General features: G+C 41.3%; 1 protein-coding gene across 2 annotated transcripts; it reads right to left on the reverse strand.

The window, feature by feature from the left end:
- Window positions 1-610: 610 nt before the first annotated feature.
- sytl3 (synaptotagmin-like 3) lies at window positions 611-14,638 on the reverse strand. Of its 2 annotated transcripts, XM_023974534.2 has the most exons (17): window positions 14,598-14,638; window positions 13,213-13,273; window positions 8,649-9,204; window positions 8,022-8,237; window positions 7,337-7,404; window positions 6,875-6,926; window positions 6,220-6,286; window positions 5,407-5,485; window positions 4,665-4,786; window positions 4,166-4,288; window positions 3,665-3,837; window positions 3,382-3,484; window positions 3,006-3,176; window positions 2,746-2,854; window positions 2,431-2,536; window positions 2,045-2,247; window positions 611-1,545 (listed from the first exon to the last, which is right to left on the reverse strand). In XM_023974534.2, the coding sequence occupies exons 3-17, from the start codon at window positions 8,744-8,746 to the stop codon at window positions 1,454-1,456; spliced, it is 1,782 nt and encodes a 593-aa protein (XP_023830302.1). In that variant the 5' UTR covers window positions 8,747-9,204; window positions 13,213-13,273; window positions 14,598-14,638; the 3' UTR covers window positions 611-1,453. The 2 variants fall into 2 exon arrangements, with proteins under 2 accessions (XP_023830302.1, XP_023830303.1); XM_023974535.2 differs by lacking the exons at window positions 13,213-13,273; window positions 14,598-14,638 and adding an exon at window positions 11,144-11,220.
- Window positions 14,639-15,979: the final 1,341 nt, after the last annotated feature.

Raw genomic sequence — 15,979 nt, forward strand, 5'->3', positions numbered from 1 at the left:
ATCTGATGGATGTGTTGACTGGCTCGTTATTACTGACACTAAATCCGAACGCACACAAGTGAAGATACACCGCTGCTTTTTTCTTCCCTTCTTAACCTATTCTGGTGGGGGGAATGGTGAGGATGATACTAAGACTCGGTGATTACTGAAACTTAACCAAAACCACACAGTGAATACACCGTTCCTCTCTGTGGATGTGTACTAGACTGGTTATTACTGACACTAACCAAACCACACAGTGAATACACCGTTCCCTCTCTGTGGATGTGTACTAGACTCGGTTATTACTGACACTAACCAAACCACACAGTGAATACACCGTTCCCTCTCTGTGGATGTGTACTAGACTCGGTTATTACTACACTAACCAAAACCACACAGTGATACACCGTTCCCTCTCTGTGGATGTTGTATAGACTCGGTTATTACTGACACTAACCAAAACCACACAGTGAATACACCGTTCCCTCTTGTGTGATGTGTACTAGACTCGGTTATTACTGACACTAACCAAAACCACACAGTGAATACATTCTGTTCCCTCTACTCGACACTAACCAAAACCACACAGTGAATACACCGTTCCCTCTCTGTGGATGTGTACTAGACTCGGTTATTACTGACACTAACCAAAACCACACAGTGCTGCCGCTGGCCCACTGTTCTTTATTTCAACTGGATTTTATAATGAGGTGTTTAGCATATTGGCAATAAAGATCTATGATTACAGCTTCATACTGTGTTTTCACTTTCTGCTTTCTGATCTTCTGACTTGAGGGAAAAACGTTAGCTAGGGGTTAACTACAGGTTACAGAAACTCATGAATAGAAAGGACAAGAAGAAACTAAGAAAGAATGAGACAACCACATGTTTTCTTATGTTGTAGACAGTCACTTTCTCAGACATTTAARGACTTTCATTCATTCAATGTTATCAGGTGAGCATGCTTAAAGCACAAGGAATATTCCCTTCAAAATACAATTTAACATGATTTTCCACTTTAATACCTCAGTTGTAGGCCATTTCCCAAGGAAAGTGGAAAAATCAAGATGGGTTGTATTTGAGTGGAACGTCCCTTTTAAAAACAGTAATAGGTTTCCTTTTGAGTAGAACATCCTTTTAATACATAAAAGGTAATCAATTGAACATAAATATTTAATAGGAGGGACTTTCACTAAGCAAGGGCCTGACGGTCTGTGCAAATAGAGGTAAAGGTAGAGTAGGGGCTCTATTCAGTCTGTATTGCTGAAATGTAAAAGTAATTTCATATTGAGCCGACATCCGCAACATTTACCGTAAATGCAGACTCCGCTACTGCAGGAGCATTGTCTTTAAATTTCATTCACGCTGAATTTCTGCGATACGGATTGAATAGAGCCCTTAATGTGCCAATGTTTTTCTTGTGGGGAGACCGTGTCCAGTCCAGGTGCTTTTTTCTCTGTTGACTCTGACATCATGTTCTCCTGCTGTTGATGTTGGCCTGCATGGGTAAACTGAAGTCATGCCACATGTTGGGTGTCTGCAGCACCAGTTGCCATGATAACCCTAAGAGACACGTGGTTAACAGAGAGTGCCAGGTCAGTGACATCATCAGTCCTTCCTTGCTRCCTCTCACAAATATTTGTTCAATGTTTTGTTCTGTGAAACCAAAGACTGCACTAAGCTGAGTCCATCACACAGAAAGAGAGCACGAGAGAATGAAAAGAGAGAAATTATATGCTAAGGAGAGAGAGTCCTCAATACCCTGTAAGGTGAAATAGGTGAAACCTGTTTCCTCAGATGGCTCTCTAAATTCCATTAGTGTGAAATAGGACATTTGTGCTCTTGTTAATTAAATTCTTATTGACTCAGACTGTCTGGCATTTTAGACAACTGGATATGGTATTAGATAAAGTAAACCCAGTTGAAAAACAAATAATGTATCTCACCTCAAGTCCCCTTGGATGGGCCTGGTCAAACTTTTCTATTTACGCCATTTCATTTTCATGCAAACTGATTCAAATCTACTGTATGATTGTAAAGATATGACAGACAGCCATATTACCGGCTTCCATTCTGACCCAGCCCAGGAGGCGGTCTGAGAAGGTAAAGGGGGCGTGGTCCCAGAGGTCAAGCTCCAGAGTGCAGATCTGGAGGTCATAGGGCGTGACTCTGCTGAAGAACAGCTGGTGAGACCACGCCGGACTGGGCTTCTTCAGGACAGGGGTCCTCTGGACCAGCTCCCTGGGCCCGGGAAGAGTCAAGCACCTAAAATACAAACATGTAAAGATAAACATCTAGTTGATAACACACACACACACACGTACTGTATGTATGCATGCATGACACACACATGTACTCATAGATACATAAACACACAACACACCTAGAACAGACAGACGCACAACAATATCACACCCCAGCAAACACCCACACTAATCATACATTTACCCTTTCACATAGGTGTTCTGACTATTGTTTGCTTTAGTGGGCAGATTTCTGGCACCAGTGACGAGAACAGTCAGTTGACCAACATCATGTGGTCCAATATGAACCTCTGTGAGGAAGAACAAAATAAATCAAGGTCATTTCAAACCAATATAAGGATCTTCTGACCACTAGTGCTGTAAAAACACACTGTAAACTGTTTCAAAATTAGGTCTTATTCATTAGACACCAAACAGGCGAAAACAGAATGAAACAGGGAGGGACTAACTGAGATATAAACATTTGTTTTGGTGCGTGAATGGTAGAAAGTCAACTTACCATCTGTGTGGCAAACCCAGGACGGCTGGGACAAGGAGGTGAACTTCATTCTGACCAGCAGTTCTCCTGCTGTATCCTGCTTTACTGCACTCCCTTCTGGACTCTCAGGCTATTGACCGAGAGAGAAATAAGAGTGAGATAGACAGAGGACAGAAGAGACATACCAGCAAGTTGAACAAAACTTTTTCCCCKAAATATTGTTTTATAAAGATAAAGGGTATTGTGTGAACGTTGCTTCATGGTCAGCAGTTATACCCTACCTTTGGACACAGGGGGTACCAGTTGGAGCCCTGGGTGGTGCTGTCCTCAAATATACAGCCCTCCAGCGGGACGAGGACCTCTCCCAGAAACACCTTCTTCTTCAGGGTCGCAGAGTGCCACACAGACACCTGCAGAGTACTCCTGGACAACAAGGGGCTCTCCATCTGGCACTGTGCATCAGGGAATACAACACGTAGGTGGGTGAAAAACAGGAGATTTCATTGCCATGTAGCCTATTTCACTCACTACTTTTAAGCCAGTTCAGGGTATTCTTTAGACACTAAATTGAAGCTTGTTTAGATTTTCAGTTGAAAAAGTTTTTACTACGTTTTGTAGTGTCCAAATGAATATGACCCATAATATTTGTCTCCTTACCTGTAAAATTTCATTATAAATGGGATCCGTTGTATTCCTCTTGATAGTTGTCTTCAGTTTGCTGCTCTGAGACTTCTCCGGCAGTAGGTAGACTTTGACGTACCTGCCCATGATGTTGACACATACAGTACAGCGTGAGGAGATCTAGTTTGCAAATGGATATATCAGTACAACAGAGAGTAATAATCTAGTATCAAAGACATGGGCCTCCCCATTCAAGTCAGCATTCAATGATGGGTAGGGCCTATTTCTATAATCTGGTGTATTGAGTATTAATGCATACGGGTGACACTTCTTCCTCTTGATATCTCCATACGCCAGGTTTCTGCAGCCGTTTATTGTGATCTCCAGGCAGGAAGTCATGTGGTTGAAGGCGATGGCGAGCTTTAGCTCCCCTGTCACTCTGTTGATCTCCAAGAGACCACAGTCTGTACCAGTGCTACTAGCACTACTGCCCTGTAATATTAATATATATATACATTTTATATACAGATCAACATGTCACATTGCCTCTTTAAAAGGATGTTATGACAGCATAATGCAGGTCTATTCCGTAATGTATTCAGATGATTTGGATGCATTCCTTTCTAGCTTCTCCGCCAGCTACAAGACTATGCAGCTATGCGAGACATGAAAAAGACACGACAACCACATAACAAACACTAACAACAATCCTTATCTGATAAAATGTCAAATAGATTGTGAAGTTTGGCACGAGCTGCTGTTGCACAAATCCCTGTGTTCTTTATGTCTCTTTTCTTCATCATCAGGGCACTCAACTCACCCTCTTTCCCCAGGAGTACTCTGAACCCAGGGAAAGGTCCTCATCCGCCCCTGACGAGGAACTGCTCTGGTCATCATTCCGGCTCTTCTTGAACAGGTTGGTAAGACTGGGGCCTTTGGTAAGCTGTGAGGAGAGAGGTTGTGTCTGTTTAAATATAGTATACTTTTGTTAATTTTCTAGTGAATTTCCAGGGAAGCGCAACTGGTACTTGAATCCGGTTCCCTGCGTCTGTCAGTCCAACATCTTAGCCATTCCACCGAGAGGCTTGAACCTCTTGACAAGATGGAAATGTGTATTATTATTAAAGGTTGTTCCAATAGCTGTTTCTAAAGTCTCCCTCTTTCCTGTCTGAAATAGTTGTCAGTGTCATACGATCAATATGTAGGTGGGGTCTCTGATTTTACCCCAGGGATTTGACYAAATATATATGATCTGTCTGACTTGATAGTGTGATACTTTGACAAAGTTGAGGGGTTGATATGTATTTGGTTTCTCTTACATTGTTGTATTTGTTGATGTTTGTGTCAGAGAGGCTTTTCCAGCCAGTGCTCTGTCCCCGCCTGTTGTCCACTGTAAGAAGATCCTGTTCCACTCGTACATCCTGTTGCGACCTGGAGAACCCTGCAACCCGAACGGTAGGGCGGATAACACACAGACCGTCTCCATCCATAACATAGCACTTCTGACGTGCTGCTAGCGAACAAGCTTTAATATAGATATCATATCTTATCTAATTTCCTAGGTGCGGTTTCCTTAACCCCCCACGACTGAGCGTAAGGATATCTTATCGACAAATTACATTAAGGTTTGCGATAACGCTCAGAGGAAATGTGTCACTGTTTTGACTTTCTTGGATCCTAGTTCTCATTAAGATGTACATAAAATTACTTCACATTGAAAGATCATATTTTTTTTTTTTTACAGAGACCTTGGCTGCGTTTCAAAATCATAAAAGACACACCATAGTCCACTTACCCTCGCCTTATGCCCTTGGGGGAATCCCTGTAGCCATATTTGTCGTCGGTCCAAATGATTAGCAAAGCAAGGGAAGTTTGCAACGTAAACTTCTGCGACAGAAGTTTCCTGGACTCGAACCCAGGATTTCTAGTGGCACAGCTAGCACAGTGATGCAGTGCCTTAGACCACTGCACCACTCGGGAGGCCCAGGGTGTGTCTTTTAAGTGTTTGGAATGCAGCCCTTTTCTTCGTAAATACCAAAATGGCTCAAAAGAGTCACTTACTTCTCATGTGGCTGGTGAGGGAAACCATCAGGTCCTCCATAGACTTGGTGAATGGTTTTTTAAAGGAATTCTTCAGTCCCTAGAGATGATTGACAATACATCTGACAGACCAAGTCATAATTGTGGTTCATGAAACTGTGAAGGAGTGAGCCCTTCACAACCTATTTATTGGATAAAATAAGTTGTATGCAGAATCCCTTTCATTTTAACAATTCATAATTCCAGGCAATACTATAGCTGCAATGTCAATTGCACCTCTTGGATTTTTTGGACATAATGTTCAAATCATCTATAAGTGACTTTGTTGAGCTTCAATCAATTTGAGATACTTTTGGATGATTTGGACATGATGTGTGAAAAATGCTAATATCGGGCTCATGACTTGAGTGGGATTTGTGCCACAAACGCTAAAATGTTAGCATGTGGAAACATAACCAAAGCATGGATTGCTGCCATACCATGTCCATAGACTGCTTACAGATTAAGGAAACCAATGCCATTTTGTAATTTGGGTGAACTATCCCTTTAATTGGGTCTGTATCCTGATTAGCTAGTAAATTGAGTGGCTGTTTTAACACAGGTGTGGTCCCTCTGACCTAATTAATGAAGGAACTGCCTTTAACAACAGGTGTGTCATTGTTTGAGAGATTATTGTGTAAGGTGAGACAGTTTTAGCCATACATTGTGTACCTTTTAACTTGGTTTATCCTGCCCTTTTACAATAAGTTAAGCATTTTTGCACATGTTACTTCTCATATGGTTTTTAAAGCCTTTTAAGTGGTAGATCATTTGGATATCTTTATTTCACCTTACCCCTGATCTGCTGAAGGATGGACCATCGTAATAGGGTGGAGGGGTTGGCGGAACGACTGTTATATGACTGGAAAGTGAAACACACACACAGAGAATGCTATTTCCATATTTCTATTAAACATGACCTATAATTCATTACAATATAAGTTAAATACTTTTTCTTCCCCCCAAAATGTAATTAAGTAGTTTAAAAAGCAGCTTTTCTGTGTTTGAAAGGTGTGGGTGTATACTGGTTGCTAAAAATAGTAATAACAAGTAAACAGCTGATTGGCCATGCCAGCCAATGAGACGTCTCGGCCAAAAACGTGACATCACGTTATATGAGGAAATGCCAAACATTTTTGAAATAGTCAGATAGTTTGAAGTGGGTTTTGTTAAAGTTTTTTTTTTTCTCTCACAAATGTATGCTTTGGCCACACAAGTATAGGATAAGTCAACCATTATTTGGGCATGACTTAACAGAATGAGCTTTTAAAAGTGATATTTCCACTGAACAGTGTTTTGCCCACCAATTTCTGATGAAATTACATGTTTTTAAATATTGATAAAGTACATACCTGCATCTATCTGTGTCTTATATCTCTATCAGACACTATGGTCACATAATACAGTAGTATACAATACATTGATAAATTATGACTGCCCATCGACTCACCTCAACCTCTGGTAAGACTTTAGTAGTTTCTCCCCAACAGTCTCATGCCTTTCTGTAAATGAAAAGAGTATTGCTATAGCTGCCAACACCAGTACACATACACTATTAAATATTACTGTTATGGACTCTATCCCACTCTCCCGGGCAATGGCCTAGCAGACAGCAACAATGCATTACTCAGTCAAAGCAGTTCTCTAAACCATACACACGTCAGAAGATAATGTAGAAGACCACTTTTCAATACCATGCAAACAACTGAAACACATCTAGCTGTATGATGTATTACTTGACTAGTCATGTACTGTATAGCTGTGTTTTTAGACATACAAGGCATTTTTACATTTTAGTCATTTCATGAGTGCATACGGGTTCTTACTTTTTCATACTGGCATTTTACTTATGAGAGAATTATACATATGAATTATGAGAGAATAGGGKATGTGAAGGGTAAAGGAAACAAACCTGTGTCAGGTGGAAATTTCTTGGCCCTTTCTTCCAAAAACCACTCCCCGGACCTGATCTTAACCTCCCTAAGAAGTGTGAAGAAATGGATTTTAGATTAATTATCCTTTGTTTACCAGGGCTGTTAAATTCTGGTCCTGGAAGGCCGAAACACTTCTGGTTTTTGTTTCTACCTGCTAGTAAATTACACTCACCTGTTGTCCCAGGTCGGAATTAGTCCCTTATAATATAATAAGAAGGACAGGATGAAGGACAGAATAAGAAGGACAGGATGAAGGACAGAATAAGAAGGACAGGATGAAAACCAGAAGTGTTTTAGCCCTCCAGGACCGATATTGAACAGCCCTGGTTTAGATTACAAAGGAAATACTGTACATTTTGTCAGTTCATTCTCTCAACATGTTAACACGCCTTAAAATATTGAATAAAGGATAGAGGATACCAATAATAAAAAGGTTAGAGCAGACATTCTATGTTACGGCACTGACATGACAGTATGTTATTGCACTAACATAAAAGTATATGTTATAGCAATGACATAACATTCTATGTTACAGTGCTGACATGTGAGTCTATGTTACAGTTCTGGTATTGACATAACTTTCTATGTTACAGTGCTGACATGTCAGTCTATGTTACGGTTCTGACATCTAAGTCTATGTTACGGCACTGACATGCCTCCTACCTGTAGGCGTGGCAGACGGTACACTTCCAGTCCAGGGCGGACACGCCCACGCGACACTTGTTGCAGACGCGGTGGCTGCAACCTCGGCACACGGCGCCCGAGTTCCAGAACATTCCCAGCGGCCTCTGACAGCGGGCGCAAGTCCTTTCGCTGTACTGCCGGGCAAAACTCTTGGCACCTTTCCTTCGGATCTCCTGTAGCTCCGTCTTCAGCCTCCTGTAACAGTAGATGGTGGCAGGTGGAGATACGATAGGAGGTTGGTGGCAACTTAATTGGGGAGGACAAGCTCGTGGTAATGGCTGTAGCGGAATTAGTGGAATGGTATTAAACACATGGTTTCTATGTGTCTGATGCCATTCCATTTGCTCCGTTCCGGCCATTATTATGAGCCGTCCTCCCCTCAGCAGCCTGAGGTACAGTAATGATGGCAGTGCTTTAACTGTACTGATCATCTCTTCGCATCCACTTTTAAATTTTACACCAACAATTGTGAATACTATTTTAAGGAGCGTCAGTTCAGCGTTGTCATTGTCATTTTCAGTCTCCACAGATCCTGAAGTACCCTCTGAGTGTTGTTCTTATACAGTGTGTCCATGCAGTAAATGTGAAGTAAATTATATTGTCTACCTTATCCTGTCGTCATCCGTGCTGCGTAAAAGTTTGTCTCTCTTAAGAACCTCCAGAACCTTCTCTCTCTCCAGAGCCTTGAGCACGCCCAGATCCATCTGTAAAAATGTGAGTTTCTTTCTTCTCTCTTCCCCACTTTACCTCTCTAGTCTCTCCTTTTCTCTCTCTCTCTCGCTTCTTCTTCTTCTGTCTCCTTCACATCATACCACTGTCTCTRCCTTTCTCTCTCCTCCCTTTGTTCCACCCTCTTTCTCTTTTTATTGGGTGCCGGATGCTGCTACAAGCTGGACAACGTCTTCACTTGTTACCAGACTGAGGGCAGAATGATTGTCATGTTGATTTCGCTGCACAGTCAGAGACATCCCATGTCCCCGTCACGARATTCACAGAAGCTCTCTCCGCTTCGCATCACAGACCTTGATATGTTTCTGCTCTGGTGACCAGCACTACCTCTTACGCTCTGCTCTCRAACCCATTCATAGTGTTGCATCCAAGAAGCAAACTCTGACCTATAGTCGCAGGGATCCTCTTCACAAAGTCCGATGACTGATGTTCACTAGGACAAGAAAAGAGCAACCAGTCATTCAGTCATTGTAGCCCTCACAGTAATGTCCCACTCACTAAGGCAGAACAGGGAAAGACCAACAGAATGACCATGCCGTATGCTGTGCACAGGAGGTTGGTGGCCCCTTAATTGGGGAGGACGGGCTCGTGGTAATGGCTGGAGCGGAATAGGTGGAATGGTATCAAATACATGGTTTCCATGTGTTTGATGCTATTGCGTTAACTCCATTGCAGCCATTATTATGAACTGTCCTCTCCTCAGCAGCCTCCACTGGTGCTGTGTATAATGCTACAGTATCAAAGCCATCTGATAACCCATTGAACGTATCTCGCCCTTCCTCCCGACTCCTGTATTGTACACTTGCCCTTAATGCCACAGTGCTTTGCTCAGAATAGTAAATCCCATTTGGTCCTGCCACAGCACCCACATGCACCGCTCCTCTCACAGCAAGCTGACTACTCTGCTACGGTAATGTAGTGATGCTCCAGTGAAGGCATCACACACACAGACACACAAACACACGTTATCCAAATGCCAACCGCTGCATTATTAATGTCTCTGTTTTTCTTTTTTCCCTTTTTTCTCAGTGTTTTTTAGTTTGGGAGAGGGGATGTGATCTGAAGCATGGTGAGGAAGGGGGAAAGAGCCTCATTAGTGACTGGATGCCACCATGTGTTGTCTCTGCCTTTTTCCATGGCAGCAGAGGGCCACTGTAAACAATCAGTGTCAAAATTAATGTGATCAGTCCCCCATGGTGAAGCAGCAGCATCTTTATGGGTCTGTCCCAAATTCCACCCTATTCCCTACAGCCCTATGGGTACTGGTCAAAAGTAGTGCACTAGATAGGGAATAGGGTGTCATTTGGGACGCATATTCTGCATTTCTTGCTTGCTTGAGGAAGCCAGCAGTGGGATGCAGGGTGGTATGCCACAGGCCTTATGATATGTCATGTTAATATTTTTCAGTCTACGTTTATTTTCAGGGCTGGGTTTTATTTGAATGTTACCACCCACCAGCATGGCATTTATTAATCAGAAACACTTGCAAAGTTTTTCCTCTTTACAAGTCGTGAGTGAGCTGAGCAATATAATCGATTATCTTTAGCTGAGCCAAACAGCTTTTCGCCTGAGCTATGGAGCAAATTTATTGTTTTGCACCTCCACTTTTCTTTTGCAGCAAATTATCATAATCCATTAGATAATTTGTCAAGTTTCACTTATTTTTGAGCCAGTCTGTATTTTATAAATGGTGAAATTGATTGCATTTTGGAATCCCTCTTCCCCTGTCGCTCCGAGATTAATGGTTTGACCATACTCCACTGCTTTGATAGCCTTATACGAACCATCCTGATCTCGCCAGCTCACATTCTGGCTCCGTTTCAAACTCAAAGTAGACGGCCCTAAACCCTCAGCCCTTGGGGGAATTCCCTTGGCCATATTTGTCGTCAGTCCAAATGAATAGCCAAGCAAAGGAAGTTTGCAACGTCAGCCCTCGTTTTTAATTGAGTTTGCGAGTTTACAATTATGTTCACTTCGAAGCCTGAAACGCCCCATAATTCAATTCGCTATGATTGTACATCCGCTAAGAAAAGTTTGTCAAAACATGGAACCTCATCGTCAATATGGAGTCAACATACAAATGTAAGTAAAAACGAATGTGAATAAGTTAGAAATTGTGCTACTAATGCACAAACACGTCTCATAAAAGTAATTATGTTTTTGTTTGGTTAGCTTTTGGAAATTGTAGAAATAAAAATGTTTTCCTTATTCAGAAGTAGTTAGGCAGGCTAACGTTAGTTAGCTAATTAATTTGCTATCATACAGTAGACGTATATTAATAATAATATAGTTAATATAAGTAGACATGCAATCATAATTGACTAGCGCATATAAAGCACCCACAAGTTACAGGTGGCTGAAAAAACCAATACCCGTGGGGTGAACGAGTGACGATATTCCGGGAAAGGGCGGTCCATTTAAAAATCATCCCTTCCTGCCRCCCTCGCCCCTTGCACTGCAAGGGGAAACTCGTCAAACGTCATGATAAGTCGTCAGAGGTGTCCACTTAATTTGAGGGCTGAGGGGATAGGGTGTGTATTTTAAGTGTTTGGAATGCAGTCTCTGTTTCGTGTAGGGAAACAGAATGTGAGCTCGCGAGATCAGGATGGTTCGTACGAGGCTAGTGCTTTGATTGGTGCATCTAGAAATCACAAGTGTCTATCCTATAATGAAAAGGCATCCGCACATTTATTTTTTACGGATGTATCGATTTTGTGCTGTTGTAACATTTCTATTGTTGTTTCGTATCCGATGCGTTCAGGTTGTTGATACATACAATATAATTTGRGGGGTGCATCATGATCAAAGTCATTGTAGCCTATCATTTCACTTCCCCTAGTTGTGAGACCCATGTCATGTGCACGGGCCAGTGTAGTGAACTACATTTAATTCAACTAGAAATGTAATTACATTTTACAGTAGCTTGGTGGTAGTTTAACTAAATTCAAATCTTGGTGGTGTTTTCAGTATTTCATTACTTTGACATGTGATGTAGCTAACTACTGGAARTACACACTACTTTTTTTTGTTAAATGAAAACCAAATATGGGTGAAGTTGGCAAGAATTTACTGATAAAAAAAACAAAACATAAAACCTGCCTTATTTCTGCTTGAAACACTTTGTGTGCAGGCTAAATTACACATTCTGTTGACATCGGACTCCAGAGTGATATGTTTTTGCAATTTATGGTCTATGACATTTCAGATGTAGATATGATAATTATCTAGTAGTTTGGATGTAGTTAACTACTTTTCTAACTTTCGCTTTAATGTAGCTGAACTTCTTCCAGTGTGAAGTAATTGGTAGCTAAGTAAACTATATTTTCAGAGTAGCTTCCCCAAGACTGGCACGGGCTGACTTGACATTGCTGTAGCTAAGCCGAATAGCCTACCAGCAGAATACTTAAGGTTGCACCGTGTCCATTATAATGTAGTCCAAACCGTTCAATAGTTAGGCTAGCCATATTACTGGAGCTTCATGTTATTCTTTCTATGGCGGATTCGCTGCCGCAATATATAGAATATGCCGAAACTTTAGAGATAATAATAGATGGCAAAGTCAAAGATACTTCCTATCCATCTGTGGCAAAGTTTTCCCTAACTGCTTCGGACAAATCCGGCCCCAGAACCAGCCATAGCCTAGCCATCTGGCAAATTTTTTGAATACAGTGTAGCAACAACATATAACTTTAGCTATCTAGATAAAGTTAGCATGCTAGCTAGCTACACTGACAGTTTCTTGTTATTTCTCCACTCCACGTGGAAATCACCACAACATTCCCATCCCCAATTAGTGAATGCGCATTATCCGCCTGTGTCATTCTTCAGAGGTGAAACCTAAACGAGAATTTCCGCAATAGGACAGAATTATGGGGGGGCCTTTAAAGCAAAATTCCTACAATTCTACACAATTTGTCATGACTTATTCCATGTTAATATGATATGAGTGAGAATGGCTAACAAGATCAATGTGGCCACATGGTGGTCAGGCCCCCTAGTCATGTGCGCTGTGTGCCTGGTTGGTATTCGGCCATGATTAACACAAGTTTAGATAGCTGACCAACTGTCAGCTAATTGAGTGACTGACATAATAAGAAAGAAACTGCTGATGCACAACCAAGTTTTGAAATTGAATGAAATTGTATTTTACTATTCTCACTCTCAATAGTAAATTGAGACCCTGACTGAGTAAAGAAAAAAGAAAAAAAAAGTGGGCCCCATGAGAGTATAGTGCGTTCTCACAGCAGCCGGGGGTCCTAAGTGACCGCTTATGTCGCTTATGCCTGGAGCCGGCCCGGTGTGTGTGTGCACACGTGTATGTGTGTGGGACCACATACTTGTCTGTCTGCTGTGAGAACTCATGGGGCCCACAGACACGTTACCCAAGCATATAAACGTTTCCTGGAAGAAGGTAGCTCGCTGCTAACCAATACTTACTTACCTTACTCAACTCTTCCGAAGAGATGTACATAGCAACAGGAGACTCCACCATTTCTTCAGTGCTGTAAAGTAATTAAGTAAAAATACTTGAAAGACCTACTTTCGTAGTTTTTTAGGGTATCTGTATTTTACTTTACTATATTTTTGACAACTTTTACTTCACTGCATTCCTAATAAAAATTACTATTTTTACTCCATACATTTTCCCGACACCCCAAAAAATTACTATTTACATTTTGAATCCTAGCAGGACAAGAAATGGGCTAATTCACACACTTCTCAAGAGAACATCCCTGGTCATCCCTAATAACTCTGATCTGGCGGACTCACTAAACACGTGCTTCATTTGTAAATTATTTCTGAGTGTTGGAACGTGCCCCTGGCTATCCGTAAATTWAAAAAAAACAGAAATGTATGCCATCTGGTTTGCTTAATATAAGTCATTTTAAATMATTTATACTTTTACTTTTGATAGTTAAGTATATTTAAAACCCAATACTGTTAAACTTTTACTCAAGTAGTATTTTACTGGGTGACTTTTACTTGAGTCGTTTTCTATTAATATTAAGGTATCTTTACTTTTACTCAAGTATGACAATTGGGTACTTTTTCCACCATTGCATTTCTGTATCCTCACAGTTCAACACAGATACCAAATATAGCTCCTCTGAAATAGGTTGAATTTCTCACCAGAGTTGAGATTAATTTAAATTCAGTCAATCTAGGCAATGATAAGCAATGAGTTTCTCCTTAAATTGTTAAGTTAACTCCCTGAATTGACTCAATTGAAATGAATTGACATGTGGTGACTCCAACAGTGTTTCTCACAGAAGAGATCTAGCGCCCATCGGCTGCCGAGGCTATGGCTATGCAGACAACTAAAAGAGAGCACAGATGAAACAACCACAGAATAGAAACCTATGCGTTGCTTTGCAGCAGATTCAGAATGAGAGCAATTTCAAACACCTACAGTACCACTCACAGTCATAAAGACAAATCCTAAATTCTTGCTCTGTAGATGCTGTAGATAATTTCTAAAAGTAATTTACCTCCTTAGTATACTGCTGAGCATTGCAGTAACGGAATACGCAATAGTCCTATACTGTGGATGGCAACTGGAAGGACTAAATCCTAATAATCATCCAGCAATGCCAGGGTTAGGTAGAGGCCACCAAGCTGACAAGGCCTTGAGGCATTGACCTCATGGAATAGCTAGTTTCTTATCTTATCCTTAAAGTTGCCTCATGTGCAAACCAATTTAACAAAAAAAKAAACAATTGTGGCACTTACTGAAGAACAGCTACTGTATCAGCTGCATGAGCCGTTTCCTCTCAAAGCCCCCCCCCTCCAAAAAAGTCAAACAGTCAGATGAAGACAGGATCTTACCCCTTGAGCTGAAGCCTCAGTACAGCGCTGTTTGTATGACTCGTGGTCAACCTGAGAGAGGCAGATTCTTATGTGCAGCCAAAGGTAACAAGGAAAACACTTCACTTTCTGTTTCCTTCCTTCCTGCTGTCACACAACTGCTGCTTGACAGAGCTGAGGTGAATGAGGTTGGTTGAAGTGGCCCCGGGTGCAATTTCTTCTTCCTTTGGTTTTCTTTGTTGAGGGCCCGGTTTAGGGTGTGTGTGGCAGTGGTGGAAATAGTTTTGTAAAATTACCCAGTGTTAATGGAACCACATTGTGAGAGGTTTTGTTGTTGTCTTGTAGGCTCTGCCTTAATTTGTGCTGTCTGACACCTGGAGTTGCAAGGAAAACGGTCCAGGAACAAAGGACAATTTTTTTATTTAACTATGCCCAAGGACTAGTCAGCCCTTTATCTCTCTGGTACAGTATCCAGAGCGCTGAATATTGAATGTGGTAGAATAATACTATAGTATCCATGTCTGGTTTCTGTCTGAAACTTGTTTACTGAGGATAACTCTGATGGTATCTATATGGATGTATGATCTCAGTGGTAACTTGTGTCTGTACAGGGTGAACTCTGAATTACTATATGCAAAAAGGTTTTATGGTCCTCTCAGGCAGTGGCGATTTTAGCATGTCAATCTTGGTGTGGAAAACTCTAAGCCACTACACAACACTAAACAATGCATTAATTGCACTATAAAGCTGACAAACGGTGCCCACAAACTGTTAGGCCCTACATAAAGCTGTCCCAACAGCAGAGCTTTCTTTTCAGCACCATGGAGTGAATCGTTACTATTGCTACACCTGGCTATCAGCAGAGACTTGTCTGGCAGCAAAACAGTTCATTCAGCCTCATTTACTGCCTTTAAAAAAAACATAGATGATATGGCTGACTTGCTGAAGCAAATGTCGTTTCTACTGACAATTGAGATGTACAAACTATGGCATAAGGGGACGATGAGCAGATAAGAGGCAATCCGTAATTTCGATTAAGACAATGAGCGAGTTAGGATGGATGTAGTCAATATAACTATTTGTTCAGCACTTTTGAACTGTACAGCGACAGAATTCAGAACATGGGCTGTTCTTACAGTATTCTCCCTTTACACCAAGTCAGAACTGTAGGATAAATAAAGGGGGCATATAAGCAGACAATGAAAGCTCTTACAATATTCGATGATGACATTTCTCTAAAACAGGCTATAGGCTACATGTGCACCACCAAGTCAGAACAGTAGGCTAAGTTATGAGGGGGAAAGGTACCAAATTATTAGGGTGAGGCACATGGGCTATTAACAGCTTACTAAACAACATACACTTAGCATTACTTTCTTAGCTACAGTATACATATCTCCCTG

Source organism: Salvelinus sp. IW2-2015, linkage group LG28 (assembly GCF_002910315.2).
Source record: "Salvelinus sp. IW2-2015 linkage group LG28, ASM291031v2, whole genome shotgun sequence".
Taxonomy (NCBI): domain Eukaryota; kingdom Metazoa; phylum Chordata; class Actinopteri; order Salmoniformes; family Salmonidae; genus Salvelinus; species Salvelinus sp. IW2-2015.